The sequence below is a fragment of the Mugil cephalus genome, chromosome 2 (assembly GCF_022458985.1).
Source record: "Mugil cephalus isolate CIBA_MC_2020 chromosome 2, CIBA_Mcephalus_1.1, whole genome shotgun sequence".
Lineage (NCBI taxonomy): Eukaryota > Metazoa > Chordata > Actinopteri > Mugiliformes > Mugilidae > Mugil > Mugil cephalus.
In genome coordinates this window covers 25,884,054-25,909,063 of record NC_061771.1, presented here as the reverse complement: position 1 = coordinate 25,909,063, position 25,010 = coordinate 25,884,054, and the positions used below count along the sequence as shown (strand labels likewise).

At 41.8% G+C, this 25,010-nt stretch overlaps 1 protein-coding gene across 1 annotated transcript in view; it reads left to right on the top strand.

The window, feature by feature from the left end:
- LOC125004483 (voltage-dependent T-type calcium channel subunit alpha-1I-like) overlaps positions 1 to 25,010 on the top strand; it is a 228,039-nt gene that overhangs the window by 70,989 nt on the left and 132,040 nt on the right. Inside the window, exons 3-4 of the mRNA XM_047579108.1 lie at positions 18,302 to 18,413; positions 23,542 to 23,675. Of these exons, the coding sequence (XP_047435064.1) occupies positions 18,302 to 18,413; positions 23,542 to 23,675 (246 nt within the window). The remainder of the gene's footprint in view (positions 1 to 18,301; positions 18,414 to 23,541; positions 23,676 to 25,010) is intronic.

Genomic DNA, 25,010 nt, shown 5'->3' with positions numbered 1-25,010 from the left:
CAACCCAGTTTTAGGTTAAAATGATTTGAATTCGCTTCACTTTCTGTTCAGACCTGACAATCGTATTACTGGTTACGCTAGGCTATGTTTAATTTACAGGTTTGGAAAAAATGGTTTTCTTTGTTTGCCAGTTTGTGTGCAGTGGTCAGTGCTTCCACTTATGGAGCCGGATGGGAATAAAACTGACAGCTTGTCTCCCTCTTTGCGACGCGCCTGTCTTATCAGTGGAGATGCTGCGTGGATGAAGAATAAGCATATTTATTAAGACATGCTAAAATGCACAATGCCAAAGCTGTCAATAGTTGTGATGGGAATTACGTTCATCAGGAGTTCATAATTACTCTTCCCATCCTCTCCAGTTCCTCTACATCTTTTTCCTCTCTCATTGTCTTGCTGTCTCTTTGGTTCCCCCCCTACCTCTCCCAGTCGTGGTGCTTATGCTAATACTGGTATTAATTATTATGCTAATATGGCTGTTAATCATTATGCTAATATAACTGTACCTACCCATCAAACAGGTGGAAAGGCTCCTAACAAGGATCTGTCATTTCCTCTTTTCTTTTGCTCTCCTTCTCACCTTGAATCTTTACATATTCGGTTTTTATATTATTTGTTTCCTGTGAATATTCTTTCTCCCCACCCTAATCACTGCTTCATTTCCATTTTCCTCCTCTCTGCTGCTGGACCGTTAAATGCTGCTGTTCTCTTTATTCGTCCCTCTTCTGTTCCTGTTGTTACCACATAATGGAAGAGAAATAACATTAGCGATGCCATTCACCAGCTAAAATTGCTTAATTCGCCACCGTACCAGAGCGTCCTGGTTTCATGAACTCGTTTACTCATTTATACACCCAATTCTCTTGGTTTGCAGGTTTGTCCACCTACTAAGCACCCACAAGGAAATCACTCTCATGGTGTGTTTGAGGCAGAAAAATATGATCTGAACCGGATTATGTGCCAAAAGCTATTTCTTTATGCTCACGGTTTTGTTCAAGGCGTGTGTTAGATGGAGATTATAGAAGCAGCTAAGTGCGCAGGCATATGTTTGTGAATGCTCGTATGCTCTTTTTTTGTGTTTATGTATGTAAGTGTGCCACAGAAGGAGGGGACATGTGTTGAACTGATTTCTGCTGACAGATTCCAGCTCATTTTGGTTCGATTAGACACTTGTAGGATCAAATCATCTCTTAAACGCGTATTAATCTGCAAAATGATCAAAGTTATGTGTCACTAAACGTTGTGTGTTCGGGGTCAGAATCTTTCTGTTGGTTCATGAAAAGTTTCAGTTAGCTTGAAACCTTTAGCCCATACGCTATGCACAGTCTGTTATCATTTCTCTGGCAGAACCCATTTCATTCCACAGGGTAGAAGCAACCCTTCATTTGAGTGGTAGTTAATCATTTTCTTACATCTCTAACTCTCACTTAGAGCCACCGCTGCAGATGACACGTACAAACGAGATGGCCTAATGAAACGTCCGAGGGCCGTGGAACAAGAGCAAAAGTACTTTTTTAGTTTAATGAATTCAGTTCTTAGTGGCGTGTGTGTGTGTGTGTGTGTGTGTGCGTGTGTGTGTGTGTGTGTGTGTGGGAGGGAACGTATGTAAGAGTGGACTAGAGAGAGGCAGAGATATCAAATTAATCTGGAATCAGTTACCCAAAGTGGTAGCTTGTACACTCTGTGATTTATTTCAAGTCAATGGCGCTGCCTTTTCCCTTTCGATTGTTACATTAATTTTGATGGCGGTCGTAATGACCTCTGCGCTGCATTTTATTGTTCATGTCAATGGGTTCGCGATAGTGAGAAATACGTTTAATGGGACTATAAAAACATCACTGTCCTTTGACCGTCAGTGAAACCAACGCTTTAAGTTTGACGGATGGTGGAAGAACCTGATAACCTAGTTTTATACAATACTGGTTTGACTGGAGAACAGGTACACGCAAGCAAGGGCGGCACCAGGAATTTTGGGCCCCATGAAAAAAATCACATTGGGCCTCACCCCCTCATTGTAACAGCTGAAGGGTCGGTCCATGTACCATTCGCTCATTTGAATTTAATTTCAATTGTTTCAATTGTTCTGTATTATTTACCTTTTGATTAGCGGATATTTAACTTTTCCTGCCTAACTTTTATTTTTCTACTGTATTTTATTATTATATTACAAAATAATATTTTATACGATGATGGTTTCATAAGTTTCTGTCTCTTTTTTTTTTTTTTTTTTTTTAACTTTCAGTCCCTTGGATATGGTGCCACTGCATGCAAGTTAAGACAAGATGTACCTTTATCAATTCCCAAAAGGGGAACTTCAAATGTGACATAGCAGCAGCAGCACCAGGGATTTACAGGAAAGGCAGAAATATCATATGTCTATAAATAAAACAAAAGTGTTGCACAAAGAAAAAGTCAAAATTTGAAACTAAGTTTGTGGAAAATGAGAAGAAAGAAACACCAAAACTAGAAAAGAGGAGGTGGTGGAAGGTCAAGGCAATAGAAGTCCTACCGGTTCCACAAAAAGTGACCGTTAATCTCACTTTGGAAGTAAACGTGCGGAGCAAGACTCAAGGATGATCTCGAACTAATTGCATTTGCGCTGACGCCTTGAAACGTGCAGTTATTTAGTTCACCAGCTGAGCTCAGAAAGTTTCTTTGAATTAATCACGCACAAAATCCGACCGCGGAAATTTAATTTTTACCTGGCCGCTACGTGTCTCGTCCTCTTCGCATTGACCCCCTCCGGTCCAGACAGCACCACGCCACTGATGTCACGTATCACCGCTCTGCCTTCACGCTGGTTGCTGCCAATACACATTACCGTCAGCATGGCATCGCCCACCGAGCCTGCAGGTGCTGACATAACACACTGGCTCCCGTAGCGCAAGGGTGTGCAACAGCGGGCGCGCACGTGTGTGTGTTTGTGTGTGAACAGGTGAGGGGTCGTGCAAGGTGAGCGGGAGCCTTTAAAGAACGTGCAGACTCAGTAATTAGCATGGCGGGTTTCTGAATGTAGGGTTCGGATGCGTATGTGGGCGCCTTTGTGTTTTTCGTGAGTGTATCCTCTCTTGTTTTTGTTTCTCCTTTCATCCTTTCATCCCTCGCTTTTGCCTCTGTGCCGTCTGTGTCGCCATGGTGATGTATGGAAGTCGGGTGGTCTGACCCCATGCAGGTTATGAGTTCGTTCCGACTTTCTCCTGTTTACCTCTATCCCCCAAAGGACACGACGGTGGCGTAGAGCTATTTTAATTTGATTTGATTAGGGCAGAATAACAAGGAGGAGGTATTAAAAAGCAGCGTGGCATCATTTCTCATTTGATTCGCGTGTCGTACTTCTGTTTGCAGCAAGAAGACTTTGAACCCGTCGGCCATCTGGAGCCTGTGTCTGCATTTATTTTCTCCAGGTGCCCCGGTTGGGTTAATTGGCGATTCCAAATGTTCCATGGGTGTGCATGTGAGTGTGAACCGTGTTTGTGCCAGTGTGTGTGCATCCCACCACACGCCCAGTGCCAGCTGGGATCGACTGCAGCCTCCACAACCCCTGACCCTCGGATAAGCAGTTGTAGAGGATGGATGAATGAACTAAATGTTACTAGTAGAGGTGTTCGATGCCACCGATTTCCTTTCCGACGCAAGTAAAATTCCGACCTAAAAAAGTGGTGTCTTTCAAATCATAGCTTCATAAAGAATACAAGACATCAGAGTAATTTATTTATTTATTAATTTTAAGCTGTGAAGTATATTGAGGTAGTGGCCTCATTTACTGTACAGTCGAGCTAATACAACAACAGAAAAAACAGAGGACACAATGATACAAATGATACAATCGTGTTTCGAACACGAAAGAAATGAGTTAAGTGACATAAGACCATTTAATAAATTATTGTTTTCCTATTAAGAACCGTTATAAAATGAAAACTTGTATCTTAATTCTGACTCTGTTCTCTCCTCTTCTGTCCTCCTCATCATAAATGCATCATATTCTGTGTTGTAGTTTAATCTGAGGTGTTTCACAAGGTTTATTGTGTTGCCACAACTCAGTAGTTTAGTTACTTTCCACTGTTTTCCTACATTACCTTGAATGACTAAAGTATCAAATGTATCGATATTTTGATTTGAGAGTCGATTTTAGAGCATAAAGACCTGGTATCAGAAGTATCGATATTTCAGTATCGATCTGCATGTCACTAGTTCCTAGTATTAATTTAATTTTGAACAGCAAATACCAAAACAAGAGAGAGGAATCAGGTCCTTCTTTACTAGTAGTATTACTAGTATTGTAGTCAAACTGGCACAAAGTCACAGGACCTGGTATTTATCGAAATATTGACTGCAAACATGCATGTTTCCCCTTTCTGACCAGATATGCTGTACTGTATATCCTGTATACTATACTGTATATACTCTTATTACTGTACAGTCAAAATCTTTCATGCACCTTCTCATTGACTTCAATGAGAAGATGTGTCCAAAAAAATTTTGACCGGTAGTGCACTTTTCTTTATGGAAGCAAACTCGAGTTTTGCTTAAACATTGAATCTGGAACAAGCCAAGCTAAACATTATAAACACGTTATTTGATTTAAATTAATCAAATAAAATTTTGCGTCTCTGTGTATATGTAGCCTTTTCATTCATTTGTTCATTTTTAATGGAAACCTTTTCACAGGCCAACGACGGCAAAAAAAAAAAAAGAAATATCGTACTGTCGCTTTAAAATGATCGTATTTTAACCTAAACCATTGTAGCTACTAAAACAACTGTTTATGAATGTCGGCCTAGGACTGTGCACTTAAAATCAAAGCTAAGGGTTTAACATGGAGTATTGGCCATTTGAATGAAACAACTGTTACATTCAGCGTCAGTCAAATGGCAAACTGTCGCGTATTTGCCCTTTTATATCGTATAACTCCTGAAACTATCATATAAATACGATAATTATCATAGAAATGGCATCACTGAGTAGGGGACACTTGGAGGTCTTGACTGACGTGGCAATGCCCTTGCAAAGCATTCTGGGATTTATAGTACTGGTGCTATATCCTAGGCTTCATACTGCTATATACTGGCTGTTCTCTAATAGACATTTGATATTATCTCATTGGCCAAATATAATTGCATCTGCTTTAGGATGTACTTCAGAATCAGAACAAAATTTTGCACATTTGAACCTACATAAATGATGAATTAAATAATTTTTCATAAGGGGAAGTGTCATCGGGTTATAATTTATAGATCCCTTACTGCTGAGCATGCCAATCCAACATCCCACATTGGAAACTATAGAAATATTCTTCTGCTCGCAGCCTTTTAACTGAAAGCACAGACAAATTAACTCCAACTTTTTCATCCGTTTACTGTCAGCATTTAGCTGAAACGACAAACGGCATCACATCCGTGCCAAAGTCTGCGTGTGCAGAAAAAAAAGACTTGCGGCGTGGGCCGCCGTTCGTCAGCGCGGCGGCTGAAGCCAGATGTTGGCAGCCGTGATTCCCTGACAGGCTCGTCAGATGTGCAACATTGCCTTTCAGGATTCTGAGCAGAAGGTATAGTTTAGATGTCACGCAGCTACATTTCACACTTTGATAATACAGTATTGTAATAATCTGCACTGAGAAATGTAAAAAAAAATAAAAGAAGTCCTTTTAGACAGATCATACAATATGTAGATTGAAAACCAACCATATGGTAAGAAAAGAACACGAGTTTAGACAGAATTTTATGTATTGCCTTTGCTTCAGAAGTTTTTTTTTCAGAAATAATCTAGCGCACACATAAAAGTGTACATGAGTATTTTGGTGATAAGCAAAGGCTGTTAAACTGAGATAGACTCAAATGAAGTCATTTTCCCAAGTTTGGTAAATGACACTCATTAGTCTGTCATTAACACTCGCCTCCAATGATTTCTGTCTGCGTGACGCTATCCAGGGAACAGCTGAGTGGCATGTTTTAATGCGTTAATGTGTGTGTGTCTGTGTGTGTTGTTGTGTTGTACTGCGAATCGAAATTGGCGTCTCAATCTAGGAAGCCTCTCATCCCCGCTGATAGTGACACTTGTCCCTACAGATAGCACTCTTTGTTCCTCTTAGTCAAATAATAAATATTAATGTGTCACCTTGTTACGCCTCAGTCAGATTCTAATGATGCCAAGCGGCGGAAAAATATGCAGGACTTTGAAACACTTACGCCGGGGATATATTTACACATACCGTTTTCCTGTGCCATGAGGGATTGTTTCGTAGAGCCAAACAACGTGTATGTGTGTTCACAGACTTTTTGAGGATGGAGAACTTATCTTTTCTCCTGAACTTTAAGTCGTTTTTTTTATATATACATATTTTTTTGCAACGCAGACAGAATGGTGGATATTGTTGAGATTCAATCAATACTGCTATCAGCAGTGCTTTCAGTTTCAATATTCATTAGCACTGTGGTGCTTTTTATGGATATTGTCTGGCAGCAGACTGCTGGGTCGAGGGGAGGAACCTCTGTGGATCAGGCTTGTTCCAGCACACCTCACACATACTTGATCGGTTTGGGGTGAATTTGGAGGCCAGGTCAACACCTTGTGCTGTTTTTAATTTTAAATTTTTTTTTTTTTTTTTTGGACTTGTTCCTAAGTTGTTTTTGTGTGTTTGTATCCTGCTGGGGGATGGCTGCTGCCATCAAGGAGTGTCGTTGCTATGGGGTGTTGGTGCCCGGTCTGGTCTACATGGGTCGGTATCCATACGAATGAAGGCCAAACCCAAAAGTTTCCCAGAAGAACATAGTATTGCCACAAGATGGTAGGGGTTATGCACTCATAATCGGTATGTATACTGGTGACGACATGAGTGGGGATGCACAGGTATGTGCCAGCCGAGGGTGTCCAGGAGACCGTTATGGGGTGGGAAAGGGCGTTAAGAGCTTCATTGTTAGTCATCAGGTGGCCTCCTTCCTTCACAGGTGTTTCAAGGATTAGTCCATAAAAGCACCTTCGGAGACATTGTTGGCGGCATCTGTGACTTTGGTCAGCATTTGTTGAACGTGCCATCTTGATATGCTGTGGCCACGACTGCAGATGACAAGGGCACATCTGGACCAAAAAGAACAGCCTCCAGACAAATTGTCTTCTTTTTTTTGTGTCTGTTTGGAATCTTAACAAAACATTTAGATGAGCTGTCAAATGTTTCGCATGCAGAAATATGGTGGGACTCCCACATTTACCTTGTTAATGTTAACTTTAGCTTCATCTGTAACCTTTTCAAAGGTGTTGGCTTGTTTGGTGGTGGGAATAACGCCGGAAGGTTTCCAGAGTGACTCGCTAACTTGAGCTTGAAGGAATAGACGGTGGAGCTAAGAGAGAAGCAAGCGCCTTGGTCCAGAAAATCCAAATCACTGTTTTTAAAGGTTGTGCTGGGTCCCACTCAGCCTAAGGATGACCAATTTAGTACTAGTACTAGATATTAGTTAAAGGTGATCCTTGGTTTGAACCTCTTCTTAACTTTGGTAAATCATAAATAATGCCTTAATTGTAATAATTCAACTAATGAAATGCTTTTTCTTTATCTTATGCCTGTTTCTAATGATGCGAAGACTTTTTTGACCATGACCTCAGTCTGTAGTCTGTAGGGGCGGCACTTTGGCCCTGTGGTTAGCACTGATTTGGGCCTTTTTGGGTGGAGTTTGCATGTTCTTCATGTGTTTGTGTGGGTTTTCTCTGGGTACCCCGGTTTCCTCCCGCCCTCCGAAGACATGCTCGTTGGATAACTTGCCGATTCTAAATCGACCCTAGGTGTGAGAGTGAGTGTGAATGGTTGTTTATGATGTGTTAGCCCTGCGATAGACTGGTCTCCTGTCCGGGATGTACCCCGCCTCTCACCCGATGGCAGCTCCGATAGACTCCAGCAACCTCCGCGTCCCTAGTGAGGATGAACGGTAGTAGAAGACGACATGAGTTTCATAAGACTGTCAACACTTGATGGCAAAAATAGCACATAACAGTGGTTGTGGGCATGAGAGGAAAACCTACACACTTAATCGGTGTCATATTACCACTGTGCTATCACACGAAGAGAGAATAAAAGGGACAAAAAGAAAGCAAAACGGAAAGCACAGAAAATCTCACCAGATGGTCTCAAGAAAGATTCTGTTTGCTTGTTTGTGTCGTTTCCTGTCTGGGCCCTATCTGTAATTGTCCACTGGGTATTTATTTATTTTTTTTTTTACCTGTGGCTTCCATTCCCCATATCTCACCGACACTGCTTAAAAGACACCTCAGATGGCAGCTGTTAGTAAACTATTGGGACTTTATCTATCCTTTCCCATGCCTTCAGAACTCCATGTCACTGCAGTTTATCGAACTCTTTCCATTTCCAGGAAGTGATAGATGAACTCACAGTACACTGATAAAAAAAAGTGGTATCTGGTAACTGTTGTCTGGTTGGATGGATGGATGGCAGCTAACTAACACTTTATCTAAGTTTAGTCTCTACAATTAAGATGTGACATGATGAACTCAAGATTTGATTGGTCAAAATGTGCATTGTTGACAATATAGTGTAAGTACACGCATACAAAACCAAACACAGCAAATGCACATATGATACACAGGAGTCCTAACACACACACACACACACACATATATGATCAGCACTGGTTACCACAGCAACAGGGCAAAGTTTGTCTCAAAGAATCCTATGGCAGCTGTGCACACTGACCATCTGGGAAAAGAGAAGAGGGGGAGAGTGACAGGAAGACAAGTCAGAGATGTGAGTGGAGAGTTGAGTAATATATATATATATACAGAGAGAAAATTTACATGATACCGATCAGCCACAACATTAAAACCACTGAGAGGAAAAGTGAGTGGGGATGATACGAAACATTTGGACCTGGCATTCACATCTAGTGGTCACACTGGAATGAGCCCTATCCACAGAGGCCCCTCCCCTCAACCCACAGGACCCAAAGGCCCCCCGTGGGAAACAAATATATATATTAGTAAGGCATACATCCCAAGACAAAATCGCACTCAGTTAGGAAACAATAATCGACAAGAGGCCGTAATGGTAAAGTAATTTGACAACTTCTATTCATGAATGTTTGATGGGTGGAACCCCCCCTCCCTTCTCTACCTGTTTGGCCACGCCCCCTCAAATCAGTGATTCCCTACAGGTGAGGCTATCACCTCCTGGTCCTATTTAAATGTAGCTGCAGCCAGCGGTAGATTTTCCGCGCTCTCGACCCTGCATTTGCTCCGTGAATGACCATGTCCAGTGAAGGTATGCTCTCTGTTTTTCTGTTAAAGATGTTTCTAGCACATGCGCTTAGTACTTCTCTTGCATCTGTATAGGTGCAGGGCTGAGCACTAAAGGGGACCAGTCACCGCGCTCACTCCCCTCGTCTGTGCAGCGCTCGTCATGTGTGATAGATTACTTTATTCATCCCCGAAGGGAAATTGCATATGGATGTATAATGTGCAACTCCCAGAAACAGGGAAGTGATTGTATCTTTGTTCCTTCCTTCTTGTTTTCTTTGTTTTTGTAAACCAACTTTGAGTTAGTCCTATTCCGGGGTTCTGTCAATGCCAGTACAGGTGGACTGGTCGTAGGTGTGCAGGTGATTTCCTTCAGTTTTATTTGCATGTTTAATATTTATTGTGCTCTAATTTGTGTGTATTTTGCTTTGCAGTACGTGTGTGTGTGTGTGTGTGTGTGTGTGTGTGTGATCTCCCTTCGGGTAGCTGGTGGTGGTGGCCCCTCTCTCCTTCACTCCCCCACCCCTGTAGGCCTCTCTGGCAGTCAGCCTGTGCTGGTAAACGCTTCGGTGTAGTGACATTCTAGCATATAGAGATGATATCTTTGTAACAATATAACCTTATTTTTAAGCCAAGTCTTCCTGCTATTTAACTAATGTGAGATTTAAGTCCCAGAGTGGCTTTTCATGTTATAATTTGGTCTCTGTCCCATCCACTATCATGGAGGGGGATGGAGGTGATGACCTATACCGCAGTCAGCAGGCCACCAGGGGGAGCTCTACTTGCTTTGGCTTCACTTTTGAGGAGCTGTTCTGCCCAGTCTATGCTTTTGAGGGATGGTTTCATATACTTCATATTCCATTTTTTACCCTTAAACATTTTTTTTTTTTTTTTTTTTTAACCATAATTTAGGCTGAAGACAAAAGTCTGAAATGACTTAAGGCGCAGAAGGCAGCAGGCTGATGAGCAATCAGCGAACCGCAGAACAAGTAATAGCTTCTGTTGTCGCTGTCATTCTGGCAATTATCCAAACAACCTTTACCCTCCACGTGTCTGACCACGCGCACTCCCCGGACATGACAGCTTAGGAAAAAGGCGAGCTGACGCGAGATGCTGTGAAGCATTACTGTGTGATATCCCATGACATTTACTGCTGTCCAACACACACACACACACACACACACACACACACACACACACACACACCCATGCCCCACAAATACACTCCATCTTCCCTTTATCCAGTCAGCTGCACTGGATCGAAGACCCCCTGATGGAAAATTCCAGGAAAGAAAAGACCTGCCAACCTCTCTGAACATTGCACAATAGTGGGGGAGAGGATAGAGTAGAGAAGGCACGGGTAAACTATGAGTGAAAGGCAGTTTGAGGTCATGTAAATGTGTGCAAAAAGAAAACAACTACAGTGGTAACTGTAAATCCAAATAACTGGTTGTTGGAGCAGCACTGAAAGAAAAACAAATCACAGATATCTTACCTTTTACCTCTGGGTTAGAAAGCAATCCAAAAGGGATATCACTCTTGCAAAACACTGAAAATACACTCTGGTGGAAATATTCAAACCAATATATGTCAGGAACATGTTTTCTGTGTAGTTTACATGTCAGTCTAATGCAACGCATTCAAGTGTCACTCTTTGCCACTGAGCCTTAGAAGGAGCTTAATCCATTATCCAGTTCAGAAGAATCCACTTTCTAACGCAGCAAAGCAAGTGTTTGGTGAAGTTTTCTTTTATATTTGCCAATGATTGACAAATCATGCCAAGTAGCAAATATAATTGGTTATTGTTTCTATTGGTTGACAGAAGCTTATTAATTTCCTGTCCTATGATGTGCCAACCACCCTTTTTTATATTGGTTTATTTTTGCATCTCTTTCCACCTAATTCTCTTCTGTATGTTCATATGCCTGACTGGTTCTTCTTATGGCTGGTCTATGTCACCTTAAACTACTTACTTTAGTCAATCGTGGCTAAAAGTAAAACTCTAAATGCTCATCTAAACCCCTGTTAGGTGGATAATCTTGTTTCTCTAATGTTTGTATGGTCAGAAATATAAAACTGTACACAGAACCATTTTAAACCCGATAGTTACATTTGTGGAAAAGAATTTGAGTTCTTAACATATAAAAATTCATCAGACTTTTTGGAGTACTACTGCATATATGAGAATTTTAGAAAGTTGCCCAAGTGTAATATAATTTGATGCGGACTCATCGTGGCTGAAGGATAAAAGATCTGAAAAAAATTCTGAGGTGGCTATTTAACATTCGTGGGCATCACAAATTGCAGGTTTCTACTTTTCTGTTTTTCCACTGATTAAACTTGAACAGCAAATCCTAGATATGATGTCCTCCTTCACATTCATGCCTTTTATTTCACAGCCACTCCCAGGTTTACCTCAACTGTCTTAGTCAACCCGTCTGATATTTGAAACTCCACACCGTGCGCCTTGCAAAACAGACAACGATTTCATGTGGACGAGTGCCAGTGTAAACAATTTTGGGGATGGTTATGGCTCTTTTTGCAGTAAAGTAACCACCCTTTTTTATTTTGTTTATTTTTGTTTATTTTCTAATTTTTAAAAAAGCAACTAGACTTGTAGAGTTTCTTGAAGATCTGAGGAGCTTCTTTGGTTTATTCATGACTGCTTCTTACCAGTTTATATCACTTCAGACTACTTGGATCAGGTCCTTAAGATGAGAAGATCTAGGTCAATCGCATTTGAGTGGTTAATAGTCAGTCTTGGCTAAAAGTAAATCTCTAAAACTGATCTAAAGCCTTGTTAGGTGACCATTCTTTGCATGGTCAAATGTTAACCTGTATACAAAACCATTTTAAACCTGAGAGACTTCCAGCTGGGGCCACGACCTTTAGTCCTTCACAAATAAAACTTAGATCTTGTGTTGTGCCTAAGGCCCAGTCTTAGGCACAAGACTGGGTCACTTTTTTGAGTACTACTGCACATGTAATTATACCCAAGTGTAAATCATTTGATTTGGACTGGTTGAAGGATACAAGATCCGAACTAAACTTTAACAGTAAATCCTTTCACATTCGTGCCGTCTTTCTCTCACACTTTCTCTCGGGTCTATCTCAACTGTCTCAACAGGCATTTAAGGACGTACCTCCTCCCTACTTACCTGAATTTGAGGCGCTCCGCTTTTTCTTTATTTGTCCGTGCCTGATTATCAAAATTTCTAAATGCATTGCCTTGAAGTGTAAACACAGCTTCCGCTGCTTCATTAGCGGCGGCAGAATATTCCAGAAGGAAAGTGACGCTTCAAGACATCACAGAACCTAAGTTGACGACGTTGAGCTGCAAACTAAAATAACCCCTGCCGTCCCTTTCCCTCTCTCTCTATGCTGTGACGATTTACTTCATTTGATAGTCGATCGGTTGCCACGGAAACCGGAGGTCGTTTGCCTCTTGCGTGTCTCTTTGGAAACAATAAAAAACAAAGAGAGGGAAGGCTAGAGAGAGAGAAAAGGGGAACGAGAATGGCCAAGAGACACCGAGAGAGGGTTTGGAACGAGTGACGCCACGCAGTGAGGTATTAAGAATTCATTTAGCCCCTGCTGCTGCTCACTTTCAGCCTCCCAGCTCCTTCCAGCTCTGTCACGCTGGTGCTTTCTGCACCATCCAAATCTTCTGGGTAATGGTCTCCACTGTCACTGGAGTTTATCTGGCCTTTTATGATCTCTGAAGTTGTTTCATGCTCGTTCTTTGATGTACCCAAGTTCGCATCTCGTCTTGGAGCTTCGGTTCAAACTGTGTTTTGGACCTCTGCTCTAGAGTCAACGTAAAAAAGGTTTTAAGAAGAAAACAATTGTTTGCAAGGTGCATTTATTGCGACAATAAATTGAATACCTTCAAATATATGCATTGCAGACAATAATGCATACAATACTATGATGATATACACCAGGCATAACATTATGACCATCTTCCTAATATTGTGCAGGTCTCCCTTGTGCCTCCAAAACAGTTGTGACTAATTAGAGATGGACATGGACCTTCTGGGGTGTCTGGCAACAGAACATTGTTAGTGGGGGCCTCTGGGTCCTAATTTGGAGGTTTGTTGAGTTGTTCCTAAACTGCTTTTGTGTGTGTACCTGTGTCAGGCTGCATCCTGCTGGGGATGGCTGCTGCCATCAATGAGCGTCACTGCTATGGGATGGGGGGTGCCTGGTCTGGTCTGGTCTAGGTGGGCGCTACGTATCTAAGGTACATCCACACAAATGCCAGATCCAAACATCACCACCACCTTTCAGTGGTCATAATATTATGCCTGATTGGTGTATAGTGCAAAAGTGTGTGGTCGTGTCATACAGAATATTTTAATGGTGCTATCCAGAGTTGCATACTTTCGTACTGTAGGAGCTTGTGGTAGTTAGTGACAGCCGCTGGATGAATATGAAGCAGTTTGCTACTCTGCAACAGCTCCTCGGTCGAACGAAGGGAGGGTTGAAAAATATCTGGATTTGCAACAACTCTATAAAACAATTTCTGAGTTAATCATCTTCGAACACCCTGCCTGTAATAGAGCACTGGGCTTTGAATCCCATCTCGTTTTCCTTCCAGTGTTGATGCGCAGTACGCGCAGATTTGTCTGTGTGTGAGAGGGAGAGAAAAAAAAAGACCTCCTCCAAGGCTTCTACACTAATTGACTCATTTTTCAGAAGTGGCGAGAGACAGACAGGCAGTTGCGCGTTGTTAAAGGCAGCTTATGTATAGAACGGGGTGCATGAGAGAGCAACTCGAAAGCCCGGCGCTCTTGAAACTTGTCGGGGCTGATTTTACAGAATGCATTTGGCAGAGAGAATAACCTTGAGATAATCCTCATAACATTAGCTGCAAAGGCTGTCATTATTACTTAGACGGGCGCAATGAGAAAGAGCTGACCTGCAGTTTTATCAAGCCATGCTACTCACAGGGGTGTGTGTGTGTGTGTGTGTGTGTGTGTGTGTGTGTGTGTGTGTGTGTGTGTGTGTGTGTGTGTGTGTGTGTGTGTGTGTGTGTGTGTGTGTGTGTGTGTGTGTGTGCGCAAAATATGGTGTGTTCACAAGCATGGTCTGGAGGGTCTCACACAAGCTCTGTGACACCTGCGGATGGTATCTCCGTCCTCATTAAGAAGGACTAGAAAAAAAATCAAAGTGGCAAAGGTGTTCATGTGAGTGTTCTTGTGCAACTATCTTTCTGAGGACTATTCGAGTTTTTCCACCTTTGAAGCGAGGACATTGTGCAAAGTGAGGACGTTTTTGGCCATGGTTTCCCTTCTTTACAAGACTGTTTGAGGGTGAAGACGTGGCTTTAAGGTGAAGGTTACAATACGTTGTGGTTAGTATTAGGGTATGGGTTAATGTTAAGGACTTAGCTCAGATGGTGAGGCTCTAGGGAATGCGTTGTGTCAGCGGATGTCCTTGCAAAGAGAACGCATCCATCTGTGTAATCGTGAAAAGATCATAATATTTCAAACTAATATCAAAATGAATTTAGCACACCATGACAAATTACAGTATATTATGTGCAAAATTGCGCACACAGGGTACTCTGTGTCAGCATCAGGGTCAGATTTATTTTGCCCACACATTCAGGAAATCTGACTCACTGGGATTACACATCCAGATATGTGACTAATGCATCAAACTAACAACAGAATTAATCCACTCTGCTCACAAAGCACCATGCTTAACCACTTTACAAAAAGGAGGAAAAAAACTCCAAAGATGACTAAGTATAAAAGAAGAAAAACATCAACATCAAACAACACTGTTACGAATATCAGCAACATATTGTTTCACAAGAAGGAATATCCCAATATTTAAGGAAGGAATTTAAAAGGAGGATGTGGCCTGTCAGTCACTGTGGAATATACAACATGCACAGAGATCAAACGGTTTGAATGTCACGTTTGATCATCAGCCGAGATTTAGGATTAACCAGCAGCTACATCCACGACTAAATCTAAGGAAATTCCTCGATAAATGTTTGATATATGCTTTGAAGCGAGGTGAGGTAATGCTTTAGACGTGATCAGCGTCATTGTTAAATGGATACAGAACATAATGACTGATCTGTGCAGGTCAAAGATCTTTACAACACTTCCTGCGTACATTAATTCTCATTAATAGCACTTTACATTTCCTTTTTTCTATTCTATCCAAATTGTTTTGTTGTCTGTTATTATGTTGCCACATGTCGCTACCAACAGTTCGATAAAATTAGAAACAGAAACTCTAAATGATTAAGGCACATAATTGCCCAACACCTTTGTCTCACAGTAAATAGCGTATTTGATTCAGTCAGCTGCATAGTTTTAATTTTATTTCCACTCTAATGACCAAAAATATTACAGTTAGACAGATTTTATTGTCATTCACGTTCACACAGTAAATATACACAGATTGAAATTCTGTTGCTTCAGCTCAGTGCTGTATTAGAATATGCACCCATCAGCCACAACATTAAAACCACCAACAGGATATGTGAATAGCATCAATCCAGTGTTCTGCTGGGAAATGTTTGGACCTGGCATTTGTGTGACGACACCAGACACCCCCACCTCATAGCAGTGGCACTCCTTGATGGCGGCAGCCGCCCCCAGCAGGATGCAGCCTGACGCATGGGCACAGCCACAAAAATACTTTAGAAACAACTCAAAGAAAAACAGAACAAGGCGTTCACATTCACTAGATCCCAAACTGATCAAGTATCTGTGGGATGATCCACAGAGGACCCTCCACCTCAAAGGTTCCCCACTAACAACATCCTGTTCCCAGACACCACAGGACACCCTCCAAAGGTCCATGTCCATCCTCTGATGAGTCACAACTGTTTTGGAGACACAAGGGAGACGTACACAATATTAGGAAGGTGGTCATAATGTTCTGCCCGATTGCTAGCCATGTATAGAAGTGAGTATGGTGACAGCTGCGTGCAGGGTACAGTATAACATACAGAGCATTGCATAAAAAAAAAACCCACAACTGAACAAATTCAGCACATAGTCTGTAAATTGTGAAGTGGAAGAATAATATTGCAGGTTTTGCATTTGTAGATATGGATCTTTTTTGTGTGTGTGTGTATGTACAATATGCATCTCTCTTAGGAAGGTGCTTCCTGTGTGCCCCCGACTATTTATTTAATAACCAGAATGTGGCAGTCAGCGATTTTGTGAGCAATATTTAGTCGGTGTAACCCAATTAAAGAACAACCTCACCGGTGTGTTAAGTGCCGCGTGTGACATTGGGTTTGACAGCTGTAGTGTGTGAGGTTGGAACCAACGAGTATTATGTGACAAATCTCCCCTCCTAACATTGTCTCGCATATCTGCTTTACATATATTAGCCCACGGGACATCAATATTAATCGCGGCTCCCCGTCGCGCCGAACGCGTCTCTTTCCGTGAATGATGGTGCCTGCGCGAAGGCAGCGAGCGACTGTGTGCTCAAGTGTGGGCGGGCGAATGCGAGCGTTTGTTTCTTTGAACTTGTTGGTTGTTTTTCACGTGCGCGCGGTGGGCGTTTGCGCGGACGCCTCCGTCTGTGTGTTTACATGCACGCATGTGTTTTTGCCCACTCACGGCCTATCTTTATCTGCGCCGTGGCATCTTCAGTAGCCCGCCTCTTTGTGGAAAAGGTTCACGCGAGGCCAAGAAAAAAAAACATGTTGACGTTTTTGATCCTTTCTGGGGATTCTGTCTGTTCTGCAGCGTAGTGCGCTCGGAGAACAACAGTGTCCTCCCTATTCCCCGTTCTTCTGACTCTGATTTCTCTGCAGGCTGTGTGTTGTAGGCTGCTGGGGGAGCTCTTCAGCATCCTGCGCCGTACAGCCTCGGGGAAGGAGTCGGACCTCCTGGGCTATTACAGCCCATCCCCCTTGACACGCTTGTTAGCCAAGCAGCGAACTCCCCTCTCTGTATAAACAGTTAATGCATACTGAATCGCCCCACATGGCTCTTGTCGTTTTCCCTCGTGCCAGCGTGGTTGTTCATGTTCTCCTCGCTCCGTTAACCGTCCCTTGAAACTAGAGCGCCGCTCGTGCCCTGGTACTCTCCAGCTACTCGACATCATCACACATATTAGCTGTCGTTTGTCAAGCAGCGTGCAGCGTGGGTAGTCGCAGTGGAATGTGATCTTTATTTATGTAAAACATGTTTATGTCGTCTATTACGACTTTATCGTTATAATTTACTCTTTATTCTCCTGCGTATCCATGCATATTATTGGCGATATAAAGCTAAATGGGAAATTGCTCATTGCCTTTATAGTTGCCATTGCTGCTGCAGACAGAGGCAGTTTAGACATGAGAGATTGAAAAAAAAGCTATTTTGGGCCTTAAAATTTGACCGTTTTAGATTTTATCTTTCACTTCTCTGGTTTTGTTGCAGTCGTGCATTTTGTTTTCTTTTGGTATTTTAAATTTGCATTTAAAACCAGAAACGAAAAAGGTTTTTATTTGTTATATTTTTATTTTTTAATCCAAAAATGAAAATAAATAAATATACTTTTATTTCATGGATAAATGTGCAGCAACACCGAAATTTGTCTACATGTGGAATTTACTTGTGCACGACTCTCACAGGTGTGTGCCATTACAGCAGCACTAAATAAATCTGGAGTTTCTCCACATTCAGAAGGCAAACACTTGTGTCACAAAGTCTAAAAGTACATCTGAAAACAATTCATGTCTTTCACAAATCATTGTCTTCTTCATCGACAAAAACTTGATTGACCAAAACTGATTTTAAATCAGTTCAAATTATGACTTTATTTTAGGGTTAAAAAACCACTCTGGTGCAAACGAGTACCAGGCTTTAAGAGTGACTGTGGCAATAAAAGATGTGGAGTATTATAATTAGCACCCTGTATGTTAAAACCTTGTGTATATTATTTGGAGTACCAGCCCCTGCATTTATCAGTTATCTTGATGATTTGTACATTTTTTTGTTAATTCTCAACTCTGTCAGTGATCTTTATTAATGTCTGGCTGATATTAGATTCAGTTTCACTCTTTGTTTTGCTCTTCCTTAACCTGATGTGTTTCCACGTGGTTCGAGCGTGTCAGCATGATGGTGATCCTGTTGAACTGCGTCACCCTGGGAATGTACCAGCCCTGCGAGAACATCGACTGCTCCTCAGACCGATGCCAAATATTACAGGTACACACAAATACATGCATCCATTTTTAATAAGAAATTTGCCATTCATGCAACTCCCAAGATTCAGAGCATGTATGTAACCTTGTGTATATGTCTCAACTCAACTGTACATAATTTTTCCGATAGTTTTTTTTTTTTTTTTTTTGTACAGATTTGAAATAATGGGTTTAGACTTCCTTTGGACTATTGACTGCAAATTATATGGCATCCAGCCCTGATTTCTGATTTCTACAACCTGACACTATTTTCCCTGGGATATGGGTGGCGCCACTTTGTGAGTTTGGAACCAGGGTCTGTGCAGTACAGTCTGAGAGTGGGGCAACGCAGCGTTGCGTTATCCATGACCCCCCTGCACTTCCACCAGACTCACTTGCGTTTTCATTTAATTAAAACTTACGGGACCGAGTGTTTGGCATGACAACTGGTAGTAATCATGATGTCACATCCTGTATGTATAGCATCAAATAAGTAACTAAAACAAAAATTATCTGAAACACATGAATATGACATTAAATATGACATTAACTACCTAAAATTACATAACCCATTTTTGAACTTTTTTAGTGTTTTAGTTCGGCCCAAGTCCCATACGCTGCCATGTAGGAAGTGGAGCTTATGACCTATACTGCAGCCAGACACCAGGGGGAGCTCTACTTGCTTTGACTTCCATCTTTATATACAGTCTATGCTTTGGATAGTACTTGGCACAAGAGTAAAATATCTCATTTTGCAGCTTGCTGTGTTGCCAAGTTCATGTTCCCCAGAGCGCAGACCCTAATGACTTTGATGACCACCGAACTTCTCCCTTTCTCAAGAATATCGAAAAGCCAAATGTAAATCTGCAGGATGCTGGGAGTCTCAGTGACTCAGACATTAGGATTTATCCGAAATGATTGTTTCACCGCACCAGGCTGCAGCCACTAACATCATAACATTTTTTGTTTTCTTGGATCCCTGTGACATATATATTTGAGTGTTTTCACATAAACAAATGTGCACACTGGACCTTGCACGTTTACAATGATTCATAACTAATTTATATAGTCTACGTAGGAATGCATATATTCTAAACTTGCATGTGTGAAACAAGATTTTTTTTTCTCCACAAAGTGTAGGAAAGGAGACATGAATGCAGTTCTAGATGGTGTGCACATGTATCCCTTCATTCTAACTTACTCACGCCAGCACCTATGGGACACGCCAATTGACTATCTGTATTTCCTCGTCTCAATCTCGTCTCACTTTCTCCTCGGGGTGCGGCTCCAGTGCCGGAGCCTGCAGGGTAACTCCACGCACTGACTCACTGCTAGCATGTGGTCTTTATGGTGCCGCGAGCATGACTTTCTCACGTACGGCATCTTGGCAGCTTTTCCCGTCATCTGGCAAGGTGCAGAATCCCTCCTCGCCGGTGTCAAATGTGGCCTGAGTGGGTGTAACATCTGTGCTCAAGCGTGTGCACGTATGTCTCCAGCCTGGTGGTGTAAAGCACTCGCTGAATCACCCAGTTCTTCACATTTTCACACGAACACATACAACACCAAACACACACACACACAGTGGATTGATTGAGCTCACTGGGGGAGGTGGCTGTTGAGTTGGACCTAATAGAATTTCTCCTCCAAGTATCTATATAGACCCTATTCAATATCAGCATGGATTTAGTGGGCTACAGCCCCACAGTCGATACTTTCCTCTCAGAAAATCCGTTGTTCAATGCCATGATTTCAATGCTGCCTCACCAGCAAAATCTATAAGCTCTAACAAATGTGGACTGAAGACCCCTCAAGGCTTAGTAAGGAGTCGACTAGAATGTGTTGCTGCATGGATGAAAAGCTGAAATGGAAAAAAAGTGGTTTAAATGGTGACTGAAATTTCAGTTTTCACTACAATATTGGAATCAGGCGCCAAATCAAGCTTTAGATGGGCTTGAAGACTCACCCTGAAGGCTTTCTGTTTCAGTTTCCGTGCCTTTTGTATGTTGTTTCAGATTGTATTCTGAAATATTATCAAAAACCAAATAGCAGTTCCATTTTGTTCCATTACCATCACAGGTAGTGTTCCAAGTAGGAAATGCAGGATTATCAGTTCCAAACCTTGAGAACGACAAGACAATTACAGTTACAATCTTTGACAGAATCCACCACGTCTGAAACCCACATTCTAAAAGCAGAATTATTCAATATTGTGACTTCTGATTTGAGTTTAAAGATGTCAGGGCTTCAGCTGCAACATTATGACCACTAACGGGAAAAGTAAGACAGCTTGTGACAATACAATGTTCTGATGGGAAACTTTGGACCTGGCATTCATATGGATGTTACTTAGGCATGTACCACCCACCTAGAACACACCAGACCAGACCAGACCAGACCAGACCAGACCAGGCAGCCCCACCCCATAGCGCTGACACCAGCAGGATGCAGCCTGAAACAGGCACACACACACAAAAATGTTTTATGAACAACTCCATCTTCACACAATATTATTTTTTCTAAAAAACATGAATGGGATTTGTGTTTTCTTTTTTTTATTGGGGGGGTTATCTCAAAATGCTAATGCTAACATACTTGTTATAAACCAATATTGAGGGCTACATCAGTGGATGATAAATTATCCATACAAACAGAGCTGTTCACTCATTAGTGTCTCATATTTCTCTCTTTGATGTGTTGGCCTGTCTGTGTAGGATAAAAGACAACTCTAAATCTATAATTCATAATTTTGCTTGTGCTTTGTCATTGTTATTATTTGTGAAATTACTCACATTTCAAGACAGAAACAAAAACAACAACAACGACACATTTTTGGTTTGGTTTCATGGTCCCTGGAGGCTGGATCCTGCTAACTTTAGTGATCCCCGCATTATTCTGCCTTTCCACTTGTATGAAGATATAGAAGGGTATAAGTGAAAATACATGATGAGACAGAAAATAAGTGTACAGTGTGACTTCAGAAATGTCACAGTGTTTTTTGGCATTTTCAGTTCCCCTGGGTTGGCAAATTTTAGAGAAGGTAGCGACTCATCCATCTTTCTGTTGTGCCAAAGGTCAAGGTTGCAAACGTTAACTCTTCATCCGCATTTGTAGGCCGGTCTGGTGCCGTGACTCCTCCAGGACCACTGAACACATTGCTTATTTTCAGCGGTGAGCGACCGACAAACCGAAGATCCACATCAATGGTTCAGATTCCGATCGTGTTGCCTACAGTGCTTCCCACTGTAATCAAATTACAGGCAACAGCAAGCGTGTCAGTTCATCTCTAATCCCCCTGTATACACAGAAAAGAACACCAGCTAATCTAGGCGTTTTGCTCACAACAGCAATAACATGCATTAGCAAGCGGGGATCTTTTGATTTATTTAGATTTTCTCCCTCTCCCCCTCTTTCTCTCTCGCTCTTCTTTTAATTAGCCGCTTGATTAAAGCTGGGAGTGAGGTGGGGGGATGTTGATTGTGGCTTATTTCTGATTATTGCTGAAACAAATTATTTTCCATTACCCCACCGTTTAGGGCAAACTGCTCAGATGGAGAGAGGGTGGTGGGTGAAGGGAGGCGGAAAGAAATAGAGGTTTAATAGAGAGAAGATTGAGATGGGAGGTGGCGATATGGAATTGGCAGGGAGAGAGAATAAAAATAAGATAGAATAGTTGAAGGAGGAGAATTTGGCAGAGGTGCAGGTTCAGATAGGAAGTTACTTGTCTTGGCTTAGTATCCATTTGGTGGGCACACTTATGCTGGATTCTGTCCCAGTTTACCTTCATCTTACCTTAATTTGTGATGGAAGCACTCCAGAATGGCCAGGCAGCTCATCTCCAAGATAACATCATGGGGACCGAGCAGAAATCAACGGCAGCGTACGAACATCCACCCAGCGGACTGTCCAAAAATGACAGAACTTCAGAACTGAAGAAGCTACTTGGATGAAACGTCTTCAAGAAACGAAAGAAACGTGATTGAGAACCACCAGAGTAATCCTATGATACTGACTTCTGGATGCCCAGAGAATGAACAAGAAGAAAAAAGATCCTTCTTGCTTAGTTAAAGCAGTTTAACGGACTGCTGTGAACCCGTTCTTGGAGAGGACTGATACAAACTCGGTTCTAACTTCCTGCTCTTTGTTTTCCAGACTTGAACACTTACCCAAACCCTGACCCTAAATTTTAATTGGGTAGGGACCGTGCACAGTTATGAACAACAATGCTAATTTGCATCCGAAGTCCCTTATCCCTAACCCTCACGGGTACCCCGGTTTCCTTCCATCTCCCAGGACATGCTCGTTCGGCTGATTGGTGATTCTAAATTGCCCCTAGATGTGAGTGCGAATGGTTGCTGTAATGGACTGGCGACCTGTCCAGGGTGTACCCCGCTTCTCGCCTGATGAGAGCTGGGATAGACTCCAGCAACCCCCGTGATCCTAGTGAGGATAGGCGGTAGTAGAAGATTAGGTGAAGATGAGATGAGATGAGATAACACATGTAAATTAAATGATTTTACCTTGAAGTGCATTCATCAGCAACAATGGAGTGTATCTATTGTATTGGCTGGAAGGATTTGAGTTCAACCAAGTTCAACAATATGGCTGGAGAAATCTTGAAGAGTGAATATCTTGGCACCCAAACACAACACCACCCATTTGGTAAAGATGAGTCAATCAAACATGACAGTTCCCCCCAGTAGACACCAGTCTATGTTGCTGGCAACTGGCAGGAATGTTGTAGTGAACCTAGGCTAGGTGCCAAGGATTTGACAAGATGCTTAATTTTGTTTTGGCTTGATATACTGGACCACTTTCCAGCATCACATATTTCATTTCACCAGTGCCATTTTCTTGCAGTACAATAATGCAAAGCTCCGTCTATTTGTACCCTATAAGACTGGAGATATACCTTCAGCAGATCTCTTTCCCAGACTGATCTAGTTTAATTGTACTCTATTTGGGGCCATTGAATAGCACACTCTTCTATAATATCATACAGTACCCTGTACTATGGATGAGTATAAACTCACTTTATATCACTTTTACTAAGGTTAACTAATAGATTCACTTATAGGTATTATGTCTTTTCCTACTTCAATTGGAGTTGAATTCATATTTGTATATGACTTTTCCTTGTTGTGTCTTTCTGTCAGGCCTTTGACGCATTCATCTACATCTTCTTTGCTCTGGAGATGGTTATAAAGATGGTGGCTCTGGGAATCTTTGGCCGACGCTGTTACCTCGGAGACACGTGGAACCGGCTGGACTTCTTTATCGTCATGGCTGGGTGAGGACCTCCCGTTTAACTTCATTTGGTCTAATTTCTGTAAAAGAAGAGTATTGAAGAGACTGCATTTGCAACTTCACGTACTCCCAAGCGGTTAGTCTATGAAAGCTGTTGTGTCTACATAACGGGATACCACTCGTATTTTTATATATTCTTAAGTCTACTTAGCTATTCATGGGCCTAATACCGGATACTATCAGTGTTTAATTCCACATGAATTTGAACACACGTTTTCATCGAAACTGTAGCTTTCTCTTACAGCATGTTTGAATTATTTGGTAGTTCAAGCATTTAATTATGATCTATTGTAGGTCTATTTAAAGGCTCCAGATCTCCTTTTTTTGGCTCGGCTTTCTCTGTCTTCCCGGTAGCTCATGTCAGTGTTAAATATGTAGCGCAGTGTTAAATATTAACAAGTTGACAGTCCCCCGACTCTCACCTGGGACACGGCTGACGAAATCAGTAATGATGCAATTCAGCTGAGCTAATCACACCAACGAAATTGGGTGAATCAGCTGAAATTTCCCTGCTATAAATATTGCATGGGTTCACACCGTTACTGATGACTTGAATGAAAATGGGCCAAAACCTTTGGCTGACGGGAGAAAATCGCTTATTCTGAATGACTCTTTAAGGGGGAAATGTTGGTACATTCTCTTTTACCGCAAAATGTATGTATAGTTTTGTTTAATTATTTAGTTCAGCCGTTACTGCCCTATTAAAAGAACGTAACCAGGCTCCTGACCCTGAAACAATACGCCTGATATGTTATTTTGTTCCCTTGTGGTCGGTAGCTTATATTTTGCTCAGAGCGCTTGTTATGGGCAGCTGTTGCAATCTGCCTTGATGGCAGTGGCAGAGTTGCTCTTTCTGGGTTCCTTTGAACGTCTTCTTTCAATGCTAATAGACTAGACAAGGATAGATACAAACTCCTGACCAGTCACTTTAAACTGAGGAAGACTTCTGATTGATTGATTTGTTTATTTATTATTGTATATTGTTATATATTATATTGCCCAGCCTACATTCTTTCAAGACACTGTACAATATACACTTACTTGCCATTTTATTAGGTACACCTGTTCAATTGCTTATTAACACAAATAGCTAATCAGCCAATCACATGTCTGCAATTCAATACATTTTGATACATAAAGGTGATCAAAACAACTCGCTGAAGTTTAAACTGAGCATCAGAATGGGGAAACAAAGAGGATTTAAGTGACTTTGAACGTGATATGGCTGTTGGTGCCAGATGGGCTGGTTTGAGTATTTCAGAAACTGCTCATCTACTGGGATTTTCACACACAACCATCTCCAGGGTTTGCAGAGAAT